This window comes from Bos indicus x Bos taurus, chromosome 13, assembly GCF_003369695.1.
Source record: "Bos indicus x Bos taurus breed Angus x Brahman F1 hybrid chromosome 13, Bos_hybrid_MaternalHap_v2.0, whole genome shotgun sequence".
NCBI lineage: Eukaryota > Metazoa > Chordata > Mammalia > Artiodactyla > Bovidae > Bos > Bos indicus x Bos taurus.
Genome location: NC_040088.1, coordinates 50452139 through 50466296, shown reverse-complemented (window position 1 = coordinate 50466296; position 14158 = coordinate 50452139). Strand labels below are relative to the sequence as shown.

The window sequence follows — 14158 nt, the reverse complement described above, 5'->3', positions numbered from 1 at the left end:
CAAAGGCTCCTAATTGGACCATAAGACTTAGGAAGGAAGGGTATCAATAACTTGAATGGCGTAACTCTCCTAGTGAGTGGTCTGCAAACCAAAGCTGGATGTGTGTAGCTGGTTTGCCACCAAAATGGATTATTTTTATTCCTCTTTTCAGGAATGGACAGCACAATCTAGGAAGCTAACTGCCGTGTCAGTGAGACTTTTCTGTGGCCAGCATCATAGACAGAATCTCTTTTAAAATGTCCATTTTCCTCTCCAGGGTTCGGCAGACTCCTACACCAGCCGTCCATCCGATTCAGATGTTTCTTTGGAGGAAGATCGGGAGGCAGTGCGCAGAGAAGCAGAGCGACAGGCCCAGGCCCAGCTGGAAAAAGCAAAGGTAAAACCCTTCCTTCTCTGCCAAGCTCTTTGTCCATTGTGCTGAGTCCATGATGGGCCACCTGCGGAAATTCCTTCTGAAATGTACATCTGGTCTGTTACTGTGCTTCCTTGATTGGCTGTAAAGAGGTACAGGATGTGGAATGTATTGTCTTCCCTTGGTAGAAGAAGGCAGTGTAATACATGAGTGGTCTTGCCTTTTATGTTGTTTTATAATCCAAGCAACTTGTTTCCATGGGTGGATGGTTTATTTAGATGCAGAAAAATGATCCCTGAATATACAAAGAGGAAAAACTGCTTCTAATAGAATTGTTTTGTTTTTCAGGAAACCATTTCTCTGCTTAGAAAAACAAACTTTCTTCAAGCTGATGTTTATTCTCTTAGACTAGAACAATCTTTCCCCTCATTTTTACTCCTTAGGTGTTTTATAATGGTATTTTTCTTATATTAAAAAAAAATGGATTGCATTATGCTTTTCAGAAAGAAAGCAAGAAAGGATTTTATTAATTAAAGATGTCCCTCCCTTTGGAGCTCTTTCTTCTCTATCCTGTAATAATTAAGTGGAAGGGGGACTGGAAACCAAATATGAAACATAGAAGTACAGAATTTAGCTGAGACTGTTTCATTTCACACATTGCCATGATTTGGATTCTTTCTCCCCTGCAGTGGTTCAAATAGCAGCTATTTCTAAAGCATAGACTGCTGTTGTTCAAGTTCAAAGGGCCTTGGTGTGTGTGATACTTGGTAATTTTTAAATGAACCTATTTTAACGAGGTCATTGGTTTTCTTTTGAAAAAAATCACTGCTTTGAAAAAAGAGTAAGTGTTGATCTTGCTAAAAAAAAAAAAAAAAAAGTCCAGGGTAACATTAGAATACTTCTGCTGGCTGCTTCGTCTCCAAGATGAGTAAAATCTCTGTGTGTTGCTATGGGAATCATGGCTTGGAGATGCTGGTTTGAATACATGGACTGCCCTTATGTAATATTCATGACCTCTAGCCCAGCTGCCATAGTAGTTTGCAGAGGAGCTGCCAGGAGACCTTGACTTAAAAAAAAAACAAAAGTACTTCTGGACATCAAAACAGTGTTCTCACCTCAGCGGGCAGGGAAGTCATCTCCAGGTGTGACAGTCTTGACTGCAAAAGGACTCATAAAGGGCAGAAGCAGAAAACTGATAAAGCAAGGTGTGGCCCCGTTGCCACAAACAAATCTGCTCTGCTGAAGTTAACCATTTAAAACATTATGATGTGACAATATGGGTGAGAGTGGTGGACATATGCTAAGTGAAATCAGCTGATCACAGAAGGACAGACGCTTTATGATTCCACTGATAGGAGATATTAAAGTAGTCAAGGAGGAAGGCTCAGAAGGGAGGGGATATGTGTGTGTGTGTGTGTGTGTGTGTGTGTGTGTGTATAGTTCTGTCTGATTCCCGTTGTTGTACAGAAGAAACCAACACATTGTAAAGCAACTATCCTCCAATTTAAAAAAAAATTTTAATAAAAGAATAATAAAGTAGTCAAACTCCTAGAAGCAGAGGGCAGAATGATGGTTTCCAGGGACTGGAGGAGGAGGAAATGGGGAGATTCCGCAGATAGAAAGTTTCAGTTATGTAAGATGAATAAGTCCTAGAGATCTCTTGTACACCATTGTGTCTAGAATATAGTACAGGCAACAGTTCTGCTCTTCACTTAAAAATTATTAAAAGGGTAGGTTTCTTGGTAAATGTTCTACTGCAATAGAAAAATTACCAAGTTGAAATTAATGAATGTACAACCAATGAAGTTAATTGCCCCAAATTTGTCTTGTAGCTAATATATGATGCAATTTAGAATCTTAATTCTGCATTCTATATTTTGCACCAGGGTTCCAAAGGAAAAAAAAAATAAAGTCAAGGAAAAAAAACTAAATAACAGTTTGTATTCCAGAAATAAGAGTGTTCTATTTGCACTTGTTTATTCGTGTGATTTTTCACATGCTAAAATTAAACAGTTTCTCCGGCTCATATCCCATCATCATACAATCCAGTGTCTTGTAGGTTTGCTTTTCATCAACCACAAAGTCTTTAGTTATTTGTTGGTGCATTTTTGTCTCTCACTGCTGTTTAAATCCTGAGTTCAGTGACACAGCTGCATAGAACTTTTTTTTTTTGTCTTAATTGGAAAATAATTGCTTTACAATGTTGTGTTTGTTTCTGCCATAAAACAACTCGAATCAGCCATAAGTATATTCCCACCCTCTTGAGTCTCCCACCCACTGCCCCCATCCCACCTCTTTAGGTCATCACAGAGACGGGTTGGGCTCCCTGTGTTATATGGCAGAACTTTTTAGTATCTTTCAACCCAGTATGGATCATAATGTTTTCTTTAATCAAGCCAGATTTGTGTTACTTGTCATACAGACTAAAACATTTATAGTTACAAGAGAAGTAGAAGATGAAAGAAAATGAAAAGAATTTAAAACAAAAGCAAAATAATTGAAGGGCTATATCCTATGTTTAATGAAAACAACTTACATTCATTTTTATTCTTTAAAATTAGGCCAATTATCTTAAACCTCTGGATTCAAATATATGAGTTACACTCAAGTGAATGAGGATTTGAATATGTTCTGAAGGAAGAAACAAAGAGTAGGATTTAAGTGTACTTCTGGTTAAAATCATGGTTTGGTAGGTCTGATTTCTTACATCTGATCTTTTTGAAGAAGGTATACAAAAAAAAAGGATCACACATGGGTTATTCATTGGGCTGTTTTTAATCTATTTTCCTCTTCCAATATATCATCATGACTTTGCGGGATCTATTTCAAAATGAAACCTTAAAGTTCAAAAATACATGAAATCATTGTTTACTTTTAAGATAGTTTTAAGCACTTTTTCTAAGCATTTTGAAAGACGCAAATGTTTTTTACATTTATTTTGTGCCTATCATAACATCCTTCAAGTAGAAAGCCTTTGTATCTTGGTGCTTTTAACTCACCTACCCTGCAGATCACTTGCCATAAGTGTGTGCAGTATCAAAAACACTGATCTTTCAACCAGAAACAATCATGGAATCATAATAAAGACAAATGAACTAAAAACAAAAATCCTATGCAAGTGCCTGAAATAAACCTCAGTGGTGTTTTCAGACCCTGGCACTCTGTAAATATGAAATATATTATCCATTAATTTCCTTAAGAATACGCCTATGAAATAAGGTGATTGACAAGGAATGAAACTAGAGAAAATAGCTTTTGAAATTAACTGACCTACATAGGATTATAAAACCTGGCCCTCTGTGCTTTGCATAAACCCCAGTACTTTTCACTACTTCTTTGTTACAGCTTCTCTTAAACTAGTAAACTCTACAGTGAACAGATTCAATATTTATTTTGAGGCAAATAATTCACATGACCTTGTTCTTTAACTTGATGTTTTCTGATCCCACATGCACATTTCGATCTTGTTCAGGTTCTCTGTACTTTGAAGAGCCTGCCCTATTAAATCTGGTGCTCTTTGATATTGCCTTAAAGGCAAATAATATAGGAGCTTAATTTATTCCCACATTGATCTTCTTAGTAGAACAGCTTTACTGAGATATAATTCACTCATTTAAAGTGTAACGTTTTGGAGACTTCACTGGTGGTCCAGTGATTGACTTCACCTTTCAGAGCAGAGGGTACAGGTTCGATCTCTGGCAAAAAGCTAAGACCCCACATGCCTTGTGGCCAAAAAACCAAAATATAAAACAGAAGCAATATTGTAGCCAAGTCAGTAGAGACTTTAAAAATGGTCCACACCAAAAAAAAATCTTTAAAATAGTAAATAAAAAATAAAATGTACAATTCCATGGATTTTAGAATATTTAGTGTTGCAACCATTACTGTAGTCAACTTTAGAACATTTTCATTGTCCCCCTAAGAAATCTCATGTTGTAAATTAGCAGTCACGTGCTGTTCTTCCCACCCACCTCAGCCCTAGGCAACCACTATTCAGTTTCCTGTCTCTATAGATTTGTTGGTTCTGGTTACTGCATATAAATGAAATCATGCAATAGGAGATCTGTCGTGATTGGCTACTTTCATTTAAGTAACATTTTCAGCATTTATTCCTGTTTTCGCATGTATCAGCACTCCATTCCTTTTCCTTGACAAGTAATATTCCATTGTATGCATTTATCACATTTTATTTACTCGTTTATCAGTTGGTGGACATTTGGGTTGTTTCCATCTTTAAGCAAGAACTGGAAAAGGTCAGTTTTCATTCCAATCCCAAAGAAAGGCAATGCCAAAAAATGCTCAAACTATCACACAATTGTACTCATCTCACACACTAGTAGAGTAATGCTCAAAATTCTCCAAGCCAGGCTTCAGCAATATGTGAACCGTGAACTTCCAGATGTTCAAGCTGGTTTTAGAAAAGACAGAAGAACCAGAGATCAAATTGCCAACATCTGCTGAATCATTGAAAAAGCAAGAGAGTTCCAGAAAAACATCTATTTCTGCTTTATTGACTATGCCAAAGCTTTTGACTGTGTGGATCACAATCAACTGTGGAAAATTCTGAAAGAGATGGGAATACCAGACCACCTGACCTGCCTCTTGAGAAATCTGTATTCAGGTCAGGAAGCAACAGTTAGAACTGGACATGGAACAACAGACTGGTTCCAAATAGGAAAAGGAGTATGTCAAGGCTGTATATTATTACCCTGCTTATTTAACTTATATGCAGAGTACATCATGAGAAACGCTGGGCTGGATGAAGCACAAGCTGAAATCAAGAGTGCTGGGAGAAATATCAATAACTTCAGATACGCAGATGACACCATCCTTATGGCAGAAAATGAAGAGGAACTAAAGAGATTCTTGAGGAAAGTGAAAGAGGAGAGTGAAAAAGTTGGCTTAAGCTCAACATTCAGAAAACAAAGATCATGGCATCCAGTCCTATCACTTCATGGGAAATAGATGGGGAAACAGTGGAAACAGTGGCTGACTTTATTTTGGGGGGCTCCAAAATCACTGCAGATGGTGACTGCAGCCATGAGATTAGTTATGACCAACCTAGACAGCATATTAAAAAGCAGCGACATTACTTTGTCAACAAAGGTCCGTCTAGTCAAGGCTATGGTTTTTCCAGTAGTCATGTATGGATGTGAGAGTTGGACTATAAAAAAAGCTGAGCGCCGAAGAATTGATGCTTTTGAACTGTGGTGTTGGAAAAGACTCTTGAGAGTCGCTTGGACTGCAAGGAGATCCAACCAGCCCATCCTAAAGGAGATCAGTCCTGAGTGTTCATTGGAAGGACTAATGTTCAAGCTGAAGCTCCAATACTTTGGCCACCTGATGTGAAGAACTGACTCATTGGAAAAGACCCTGATGCTGGGAAAGATTGAAGGTGGGAAGAGAAGGGGACGACATAGGATGAGATGGTTGGATAGCATCACTGACTCAATGGACATGATTTTAATTAAACTGGGAGTTGGTGATGGACAGGGAGGCCTGGCATTCTGCAGTCCATGGGGTCGCTAAGAGTCGGACATGACTGAGTGACTGAACTGAACTGAATAATGCCATTATGAACATTCATGTAAAAATTTTGCATGGACATTGCTGGGTTCTAAAATCATCATTTTTTTATTGAAAGTTTTTTTTTTTCCTTTTCCTTTTCACTTCCCTCAAAATGATCTTTCCTCTGTGCAGAATTCTGAGTTGAGAAATCTGGATGTGGAAGGCACTGAGGCAGAAATGAAATAGGTTTGGTGTGGCATGCTTAGATAAATGAATTAATGTGAAATTTTAAGTCAATTGTTCTCTTACCAGTAAATATCTATTGTATTGAACTGTATTAGTTACAGTTGATGGGTAGAGGAGGCATTGAAAGGCCAGAACCATAAGGAAAAAACAGACAGATAAGCAAAATATCTCTGCAGAAGGCTTCTAATATTTGTTCAGGGAGAAAAGTTGTGGCCTTAAACCACGCTAGTCAGAAGCAGAGTAGAAGTATTTTGGTCTCCAGACAGACTGCCCCCAGCTGGCAGGAACAGAAAATTCTTCTTGGGGGTGGTGATGGCTTTAAACTATACCTTCCAATATGGATAGATGCAGTTTAGGTTGTAAAGTAGAAACTGGGGAGTGGACAAGAAGGAAAACTTGATAAGCAATGTGAAGAATGGCCAACATTAGGAAAGAAAACATGGAACCTTCTAGAGGAAGGATTAGTTTTCTGAGATCTTGCCAACTTGAAGATGTCTTTTTGTAGTCTCCTATTTAATTACTGCTTTGGCTGGGTATAATATTCATATATGAAAAGCATTTTCCCCCAGAATTTTCAAGACATTGTTTTGTTTTCCTCTGGCATCCAGCACGGCTGTTGTGATTGCCAGTGCCATTCTGTCTCTGAGTGTGATTTCTACATGATTTTCTCTTATACTTTGAGAGCTGTTTGAAATTTGGCCTTGATGTGAAGCTTGTTATTTCTGGTGAGCAGCATTTCATATGAATATTCATTGTGAAGGGCCAGTCTCTTCACTTCTGAAAAGTGTGTTATTTGTTTATTTATTTGTTTTTGATCATTTCTTTCTCTGCTTTCCTTTTTCTGGTTCTCTCATTTGTCAGATGTCTGGTTTGGGTTTTCTTCCCTACTCATTTTTTTTCTTACTATCCTTTTTGTCTTTTTGTTCTGAGTTTTTCTCCACCTTTAACATACTTACTGAATTTTTTGTTGTTGAAAATTTCTAATTCCCAACAGCTTTCCTGTCATTTCCCCTTTTATAGCTTCTTGTCCTCCTTATTCCATGGCTATAATATTTTCTCTTATATCTCTTAAGATTTCTTTTAGGTTTTATGTAATGTGTTTTTTTAAACTTTTAATTGGATTTTATTTATGTATCTGGAGATTTTCTTCAAAAGTTTGATTTTGGATTTCCATTCATAGTTAAGGGTTTCCCAGGTGGCACAGCGGTAAAGAATCCTGCCTGCCAATGCAGGAGACACAAGAGATGCAGGTGTGATCCCTGGGTTGAGAAGATCCTTGGAGGAGGAAATGGTAATCTGCTCCAGTATTCTCGCCTGGAAAATTCCATGGGCAGAGGAGCCTGCAGTCCATGGGGTCATAGGCTGCAGTCCATGGGGTCGTAAAGAGTCAAACACGACTGAGCAACTGAGTACGCAAAGCACATTCATAGTTAAGAGCAAGACATAAAGCTGAGTGGAAGCTTTCAGACTGATGGTAAAGCTTCTTGACTGCTAGTTTTTTATAGGGTAGTGGTGGGAGGGAGTTTCTCTTCATCTGGTCAGTGTGCCCAGAGGAGTCCCTGGTCTCTTTACTTTAATTCTCCCTCTTTCTACTTTGCTAGTTGCCACTGCCTCTTGTTTTCTATATTCTAAGGTTTTGTCTACTTCCATCTCATTGGCTGTCCTAAAGCTATGGGTTTAGACTTTTTTCACACACAGGAAAAAAAAATAGTTTCAGGAGGAAGCATTTGTTCAATTCACCAGGTTTTTAATCTTAGTATTTATCAATAAGCATACTATAGCAGAAGAAAAATGTTTTTCATATTACCTTAGTTTGTAAATGCCTTAGACAGTGGGAGAATCCTATCCAGTTGGAAATATCTCCTACCTGGCCTTTTCAGAAGAATGAATCAACAGGAATGTGTTCATTCACCTTCAACCCGAAGATGAATTTTTATTTTAAAAAACATTAGACATGTTTCTAAAAATGTATCTTAGTGAGAAAAGCATGTGGGAGGTAGGAGAGATGTGTGTATGCCTAATCACATAGTTTCTTAAACCTATAAGATATTGGACACAGAAGTGTGTTCAATAGGGGCAAACCCACTATTGGACAGAATTCAAAGAACATGTGGCAGGTATTAGAGTAGATGGCTCCACATAGGGGGAAAAAACGCATTTAATTGGTACAAAATAAAATCCAGCAGAGAGGTCTCATCATCAAAAACATAAAGTATGGGAGACATTCTTTGGAAAATATTTTAGACTAGATTATTTTCCCACTGCTCACTTTAGTACTGTCTCTTAATTTTTGCGTTGAAAAACCGTCAGCCCTCTTTTACTCATAGCAATTACCTTCCAAATTGTGCTAGAAAATTGGCAAAATATGTCTAATTTCCAACATTGTGAGTTAGTTTGTTGTTCAAATATAAATTAGGTTAGGCTGTAAGAAAGAAAAAGTGTGTGAAAGCCCCATGGACCTGATAGGCTTCTGTGTAGCTCCTAAATATGAGTAGGTAGGTACGATCATATACGTTGGTGCTGTAATTCCACTCATCTCAAATGTTAGTTGACAATAACAGTAATAACGCAGTAATAATGGCACTTACTGAGTGATTACTGTTCATTGTAAACAATTTGAAAGCTAGAAAAGGAAAAAGGAAAGCTCTTCATCCTAGAGCATTTTTAAATCCTCTAGAGCAGTTATCTAGATACAAGTAAATCCCTGATGCTGGGTAAGGTTGAAGGCAGGAGGAGAAGGGGACAACAGAGGATGAGGTGATTGGATGGCACCACTGACTCAATGGACATGAGTATGAGCAGGCTTCAGGAATTGGTGATGGACAGGGAAGCCTGGCATGCTGCAGTCCATGGGGTCGCGAAGAGTCGGACACGACTGAGTGACTGAACAGAGCAGTTACGATCATGTAACACAGACAGTATCAATTTCTTTACTGTCTTTTACATCAGGACAAACTACTCTCCATTCAGTGGCTTAGGTCACAATGATCTTCTGTGCATTACTGGCCTGCTGACAGGTGAGCTGGTGACCGGCTGATCTGGGATGGCCTCTTGCCTGTGTCTGTAGGTTGGCAGCTGTCAGGTTGGGCTGCTCCTCCTCCTCTGGGTGATCTCCCATCGCCAGCAGGCTGGCTGGCTCCTCCTCCCAGTGTTCTCAGGGTTACAAGCACAGAAAGAGAGAACAGCTCCCAGAGGGCAATATTCGAGTCTCTTCTTGTTTCCTGTGTGCTAATACCCTCTGGCTCAAACTCTCAGCCTGTAGTGGGTGTGGGAGGGAATGCCCAGGGCCATGGATTCTGGTGGGTAATTGTTAAAGCCAATTTCAGCAAACTGTCTGCCGCACTCTTCTTTTTTTCTCCCTTCCCTCTGGAAGAACAAATGTCTCCCTACCTTTTGACAACCCTGACTTCCTCCCATCCGCATCTCTCCCTTCCTGTTAGTGCCAACCTGAATTATACCAGCATTAGCTCTCACTTCCTCTTCTGTCATTTCTTCCCCACTTCCTTGAAACCAATTTCTGTCTCTCTTTATTGATGCTCTCTAGCGATGTTCACTGACCTCTTATTAACTGGTCCCTGGACTTCTTTGTAAGCCTTGCCTTTTTTTTTTTTTTTTTTTTTCATCTCTACTAAGTCTATTTGAAATGATAGGTCCTGGTTACAACACAAGCCTATTTCTATTACCTCTCTTCCTTTTCAGTCTCTTTCACTGTTTCCCTCCACTGAAGTCTGGAAGTTTGTTCCACCAAATGCAACAACCTTGACCTTCTGACTTTTTAAAAATTCATTTTTTATTTGAAGTGTAATTGACTTACAATGTTAAGTTCCTCTGTACAGTAAAGTGACTCAGATATACATAGATATATATTATATAGCTATATATATACACATATTCTTTTTCATATTCTTTTCCATTATGGTTTAGCACAGTATATTGAATATAGTTCACTATGCTATACAGTAGAACTTTATTGTTTATCCAGTCTATATGTAATAGTTTGCATATGCTAACTCCAAACTCTCACTCCTATCCTCTCCCACCCCCACCTTGGCAACCACCAGTTTATTCCCTATGGCCCTGATTTTGTTTCTGTTTCATAAATAGGTTCATTTGTGTTGTAGTTTAGATTCCACATATAAGTGATATCGTATAGTATTTGTCATTCTCTTTCTAACTTACTTCACTTAGTATGATTATCTCTAGTTTCATCTTTGTTGCTGCAAATGGCATTACTTCATTTTTTTAATAGCTGAGTAGAATTCCATTGACCTACTGGCTTTTATCTTTGGAGGCATGACTTTGGTTTTCAAACCAGTGAATTCCTGAGGAGCCACAGCAGAGGCAGAGGGCTACCTAGTAGTGTGTGCTCTGGTGCATTCCTCCTGGATTCAGCTGAAGCAGCTCTGTTATTAATTGTTTTTTTGACATATTGGGACTTCTGTGTAATTTCTTCTTTCAATATAGAATTTCACCTCTGTAACAAGCTTTACATCACTTCTGTCTTTCCTTTTACCATCTCATCCTTCACACTGGTTCATCATCACTTTCATTCTTTAATTCTGTACCTCTGCCCCTGACCTCTCTCCCTAGTGTTAGTATCTCACATCTCCCTTTTTTGGGATCTCTATCAATTCAGCTATTTAAAATTAAGCTACCCAATTTTTTCTTTCAAACCTTTTCTTTTCTGCATTTCTAAAAATTTCTGTTGGTGTTCATGTCATCCTCCCAAACCCACAGACTTAGTTCAGGCGTCACCAGGGTTTTTTTCTATAAAGGGTCAGATAGGAGATATTTTAGTTGCTGTGGGTCATGTGGTCTCTCACAATTACTCAACTCAAGGAAACCTGGGTTTGGATTCCATCTCTGCATAGACTGCTTGACCTTTTGATAAGTTATATGTGATGCTCTTGGTTTCAGTGATAACTGCATGAGCTGGTGCCTGTCCAGTGCAGAGTTCCCAGGCAGGGGACTGGGATGGGCACAGGCAGCTCCTCCTCCTGCCTTCAATGTCAGTGTCTAATGGGGTATCTGTATTAGAAGTGATGCAACTCCTCATTTCATTCCCCTTTCAGTTGTGCAAGGTCACCATATGCCATTGTATATGGATGTTACCAAACTCAGATTTGGCTGCTTATCACTCAAGAATCCACTAAGAGACAAGTGTTGGGTTAAAGGAAAGATAGCTTTACTGAGGAAGCTGGCAATCCTGAGAAGAAAGTGGACTCACATCTTAAAAAACCAACTCTTCCTTGCTGATCAGGATAAAGGAGAGTTTCAGGGCTGTGCATAAGCAGAGGAAGGGAGCTACATGCAGAACCGCAGAGTCAGCTCTGACAGTCATCTTGAAATTGGTCATATAGTGGTCTGATCAGTGTCATCTTGATTGTTCTAAGTAAAGTTAATCTTCAGTTCCAGAGTGGTTCTGTTCCCATTTCCTTGAGGTCAGTTCTCAGAATTATGCAAGACGGAGTATTTCATATCAGGGCTGTAGTCTGGTCATCATGTAGTTAACTTCTTCCGCCTGGTGGGCGTTTCATTCTCTGCCAAACAGCTCAAAGGACATGGCTCAGAATATTATCCATAGCTCCTGACAATAAAGGTCCTTGTCTTTGTTTAATGATGAAACTATTTATTATTTTGTCTTTTTGACCATTTCCCTTTGTATCTACATTTTCTCATGTCTCTCATTAGTCTCAAGTTTTTCTACAGACAAGAGGCAGGCGGAGGGCATGGGGTGGAGAATCTGTCCTGGAAAGCCCTGTAGGGCCCTGCTCTGTTACTCGGTCGCTACCATATTCGAGTTGTTCCTGGCTTGGTAGTGGGTCCTGGGTAACACATCTGTACTGGCTGCTGTCCTGTGTAACATTTGCACTATCACATGATCTTCACAGCTCATTGATGAGGTCCAATTGTGCCCCTGTCCATCCCCAGGACTGAGGTGGTGTCCTGTCCCCAGCACTAGACTGTAAGCCTCTTGAAAGTAAAGGCAGAGGCTCTATGTTTCTTAAAGGGGCTTCCCTGGTGGCTCAGATGGTAAAGAATCTGCCTGCAATGTGGGAGACCAGACTTCAGTCCCTGGGTCAGGAAGATCCTCTGGAGAAGGGAATGGCTACCCACTCCAGTATTCTTGCCTGGAGAATTCCATGGGCAGAGAAGCCTGGCAGGTTTCAGTCCATGGGTCACAAAGAATTGGACACAACTGAGTGGCTTGGGCTTCCCTGATGCCTCAGTGGTAAAGAATCCATCTGCCAGTGCAGGATATGCAGGTTTGATCCCTGGGTCAGGAAGATCCCCTGGGAAAAGAAATAGCAACCCTCTCCAGTATTCTTGCCGGGAAAATCCCATGGGCAGAGGAGCCTGACGGGCTACAGTCTTTGGGGTCACAAAAGGTCAGACATGACTGAGCAACTAAACACGTGTTCATGCTGTGTAAGGACACTGTAAGGACAAGCTTCTTCATCTCATGGTTGCAGACTCCTGCCTCTGTTATCAAGAGCAAGTTAACAAATGATGCTCTCTTGTTCTTCTCATGGGCTCTTTCCTGAGTAACACTTGAGTATTTTAGGAATAAAATTACACGCCGTTCCTTCTTTCTTTATGGTTATATTTATCTTGGCAGTCTACCCAGGAGTGAGTTTTAAGTTTCTTATGGATAAGAGTTACATGTTTAAAAGAGAACCTGATACTCGAATTCAACACTCTCTTCCAGTGGATTTATGGTTTTTATTAATGGAAGTTCTAGGAATCTGAGGTTTGCCCACATTCAAACTGCGTTCTGGTGTAAGAACCCTTATAAAGACTGTTAACATAATACAGACTTCTGGCAGTTTCAAAACCATAAATGGATTGGGAAAGGATTATTATAAACTTTGCTGCTCAAGTGTTCTTTTTTGTCAAGAGCTGTAACTGAACATCTTTGTGATATCTTTATAAACATAGCTATAAATACATGATTCTTCTCTTTTTCTCTCTATCATATATGAACGGGGAATAACACAAAGACCTTTAAGCACTTAAAATAGACAACGTCTCTCTGCTCTTGAGCTTTTGCCCTACCAAGAGCCAAGTGAAAGATGTTGCAAACTGTGAAAGAGCAGAATTTGTTCAATTAGGAAACATTTGATGGGTGGTTTTGTGCTTTTGAGCTAGGAGCTAGAAGAAGGGATATCAGAGATCTGTTCGATGTGGTTTCTCCCTCAAGAAACTCATGGGCTGATTAATGACGATGCCAAACATGCATGTCACTGTGAGAGCTTCCCAGGTGGCTCCGTGGTAAAGATCGCACCTGCCAAGCAGGAGACACAGGTTCAATCCTGGGTCAGGAAGATCCCCTGGAAAAGGAAATGGCAACCCACTTCAGTATTCTGGCCTGGAAAATCCCATGGACAGAGCAGCCTGGTGGGCTATAGTCCCTGGGGTTGCAAAGAGTCATAGCTGAGCAAATAACAGCAGCAACAGTGAGCCAGACCCTGCAGGGATGGGGAGCAGGTGGATGGAAATAAGGCTGGGGTGGAGAAGGGCTGGAGACCAGAAATAGGGCTTACTGGGGCCCCCACGGTGCAGTGCATGTCTCTTCAGGAATAGACCTTTGCTAGCCAGTGATGTGCTTTTTCTAAGGTTATCAAGATTGACTGTCGAAGATCTCGACAAAGGCCGTTATTTGGCTTAATTTTGCTTAAATACCATCTAATTCCAATTTACCTTGAATGATCAATGCCCTGAAGTGTTTTTCTTTTTAATTCTGTTTACCATTTTGAAGCGTATGTACTGCTCAGCCATGTTGGCCATATTCACGTCATGTAGTATCTCTAGAACTGTCACGTCTTACACACCTGAAACTCTCTACCTGTTGACCAACACCTCTTTCTACCTCCCTACCGCCCCTGGCAACCAAACTACCTTTCTTTTTTTTCTAATCTAATTTGGCTGCTCCAGGTCTTAGTTGTGGCTTGCAGGGTCTTCAGTGTTCATTGCAGCACATAGGATCTTGAGTTCCCTGACCAGCTATCCAACCCGGCATTGGGAGCTTGGAGTCTTGGCCACTAGATCACC

General features: G+C 39.9%; 1 protein-coding gene across 7 annotated transcripts in view; it reads left to right on the top strand.

Annotated features, from left to right (window-relative positions):
- Positions 1 to 14158, top strand: part of CACNB2 (calcium voltage-gated channel auxiliary subunit beta 2) — a 427802-nt gene that overhangs the window by 296613 nt on the left and 117031 nt on the right. For all 7 annotated transcript variants that reach the window (XM_027559821.1, XM_027559817.1, XM_027559814.1 and 4 more), the window contains one exon: positions 257 to 376. In XM_027559821.1, the coding sequence (XP_027415622.1) occupies positions 257 to 376 (120 nt within the window). The remainder of the gene's footprint in view (positions 1 to 256; positions 377 to 14158) is intronic.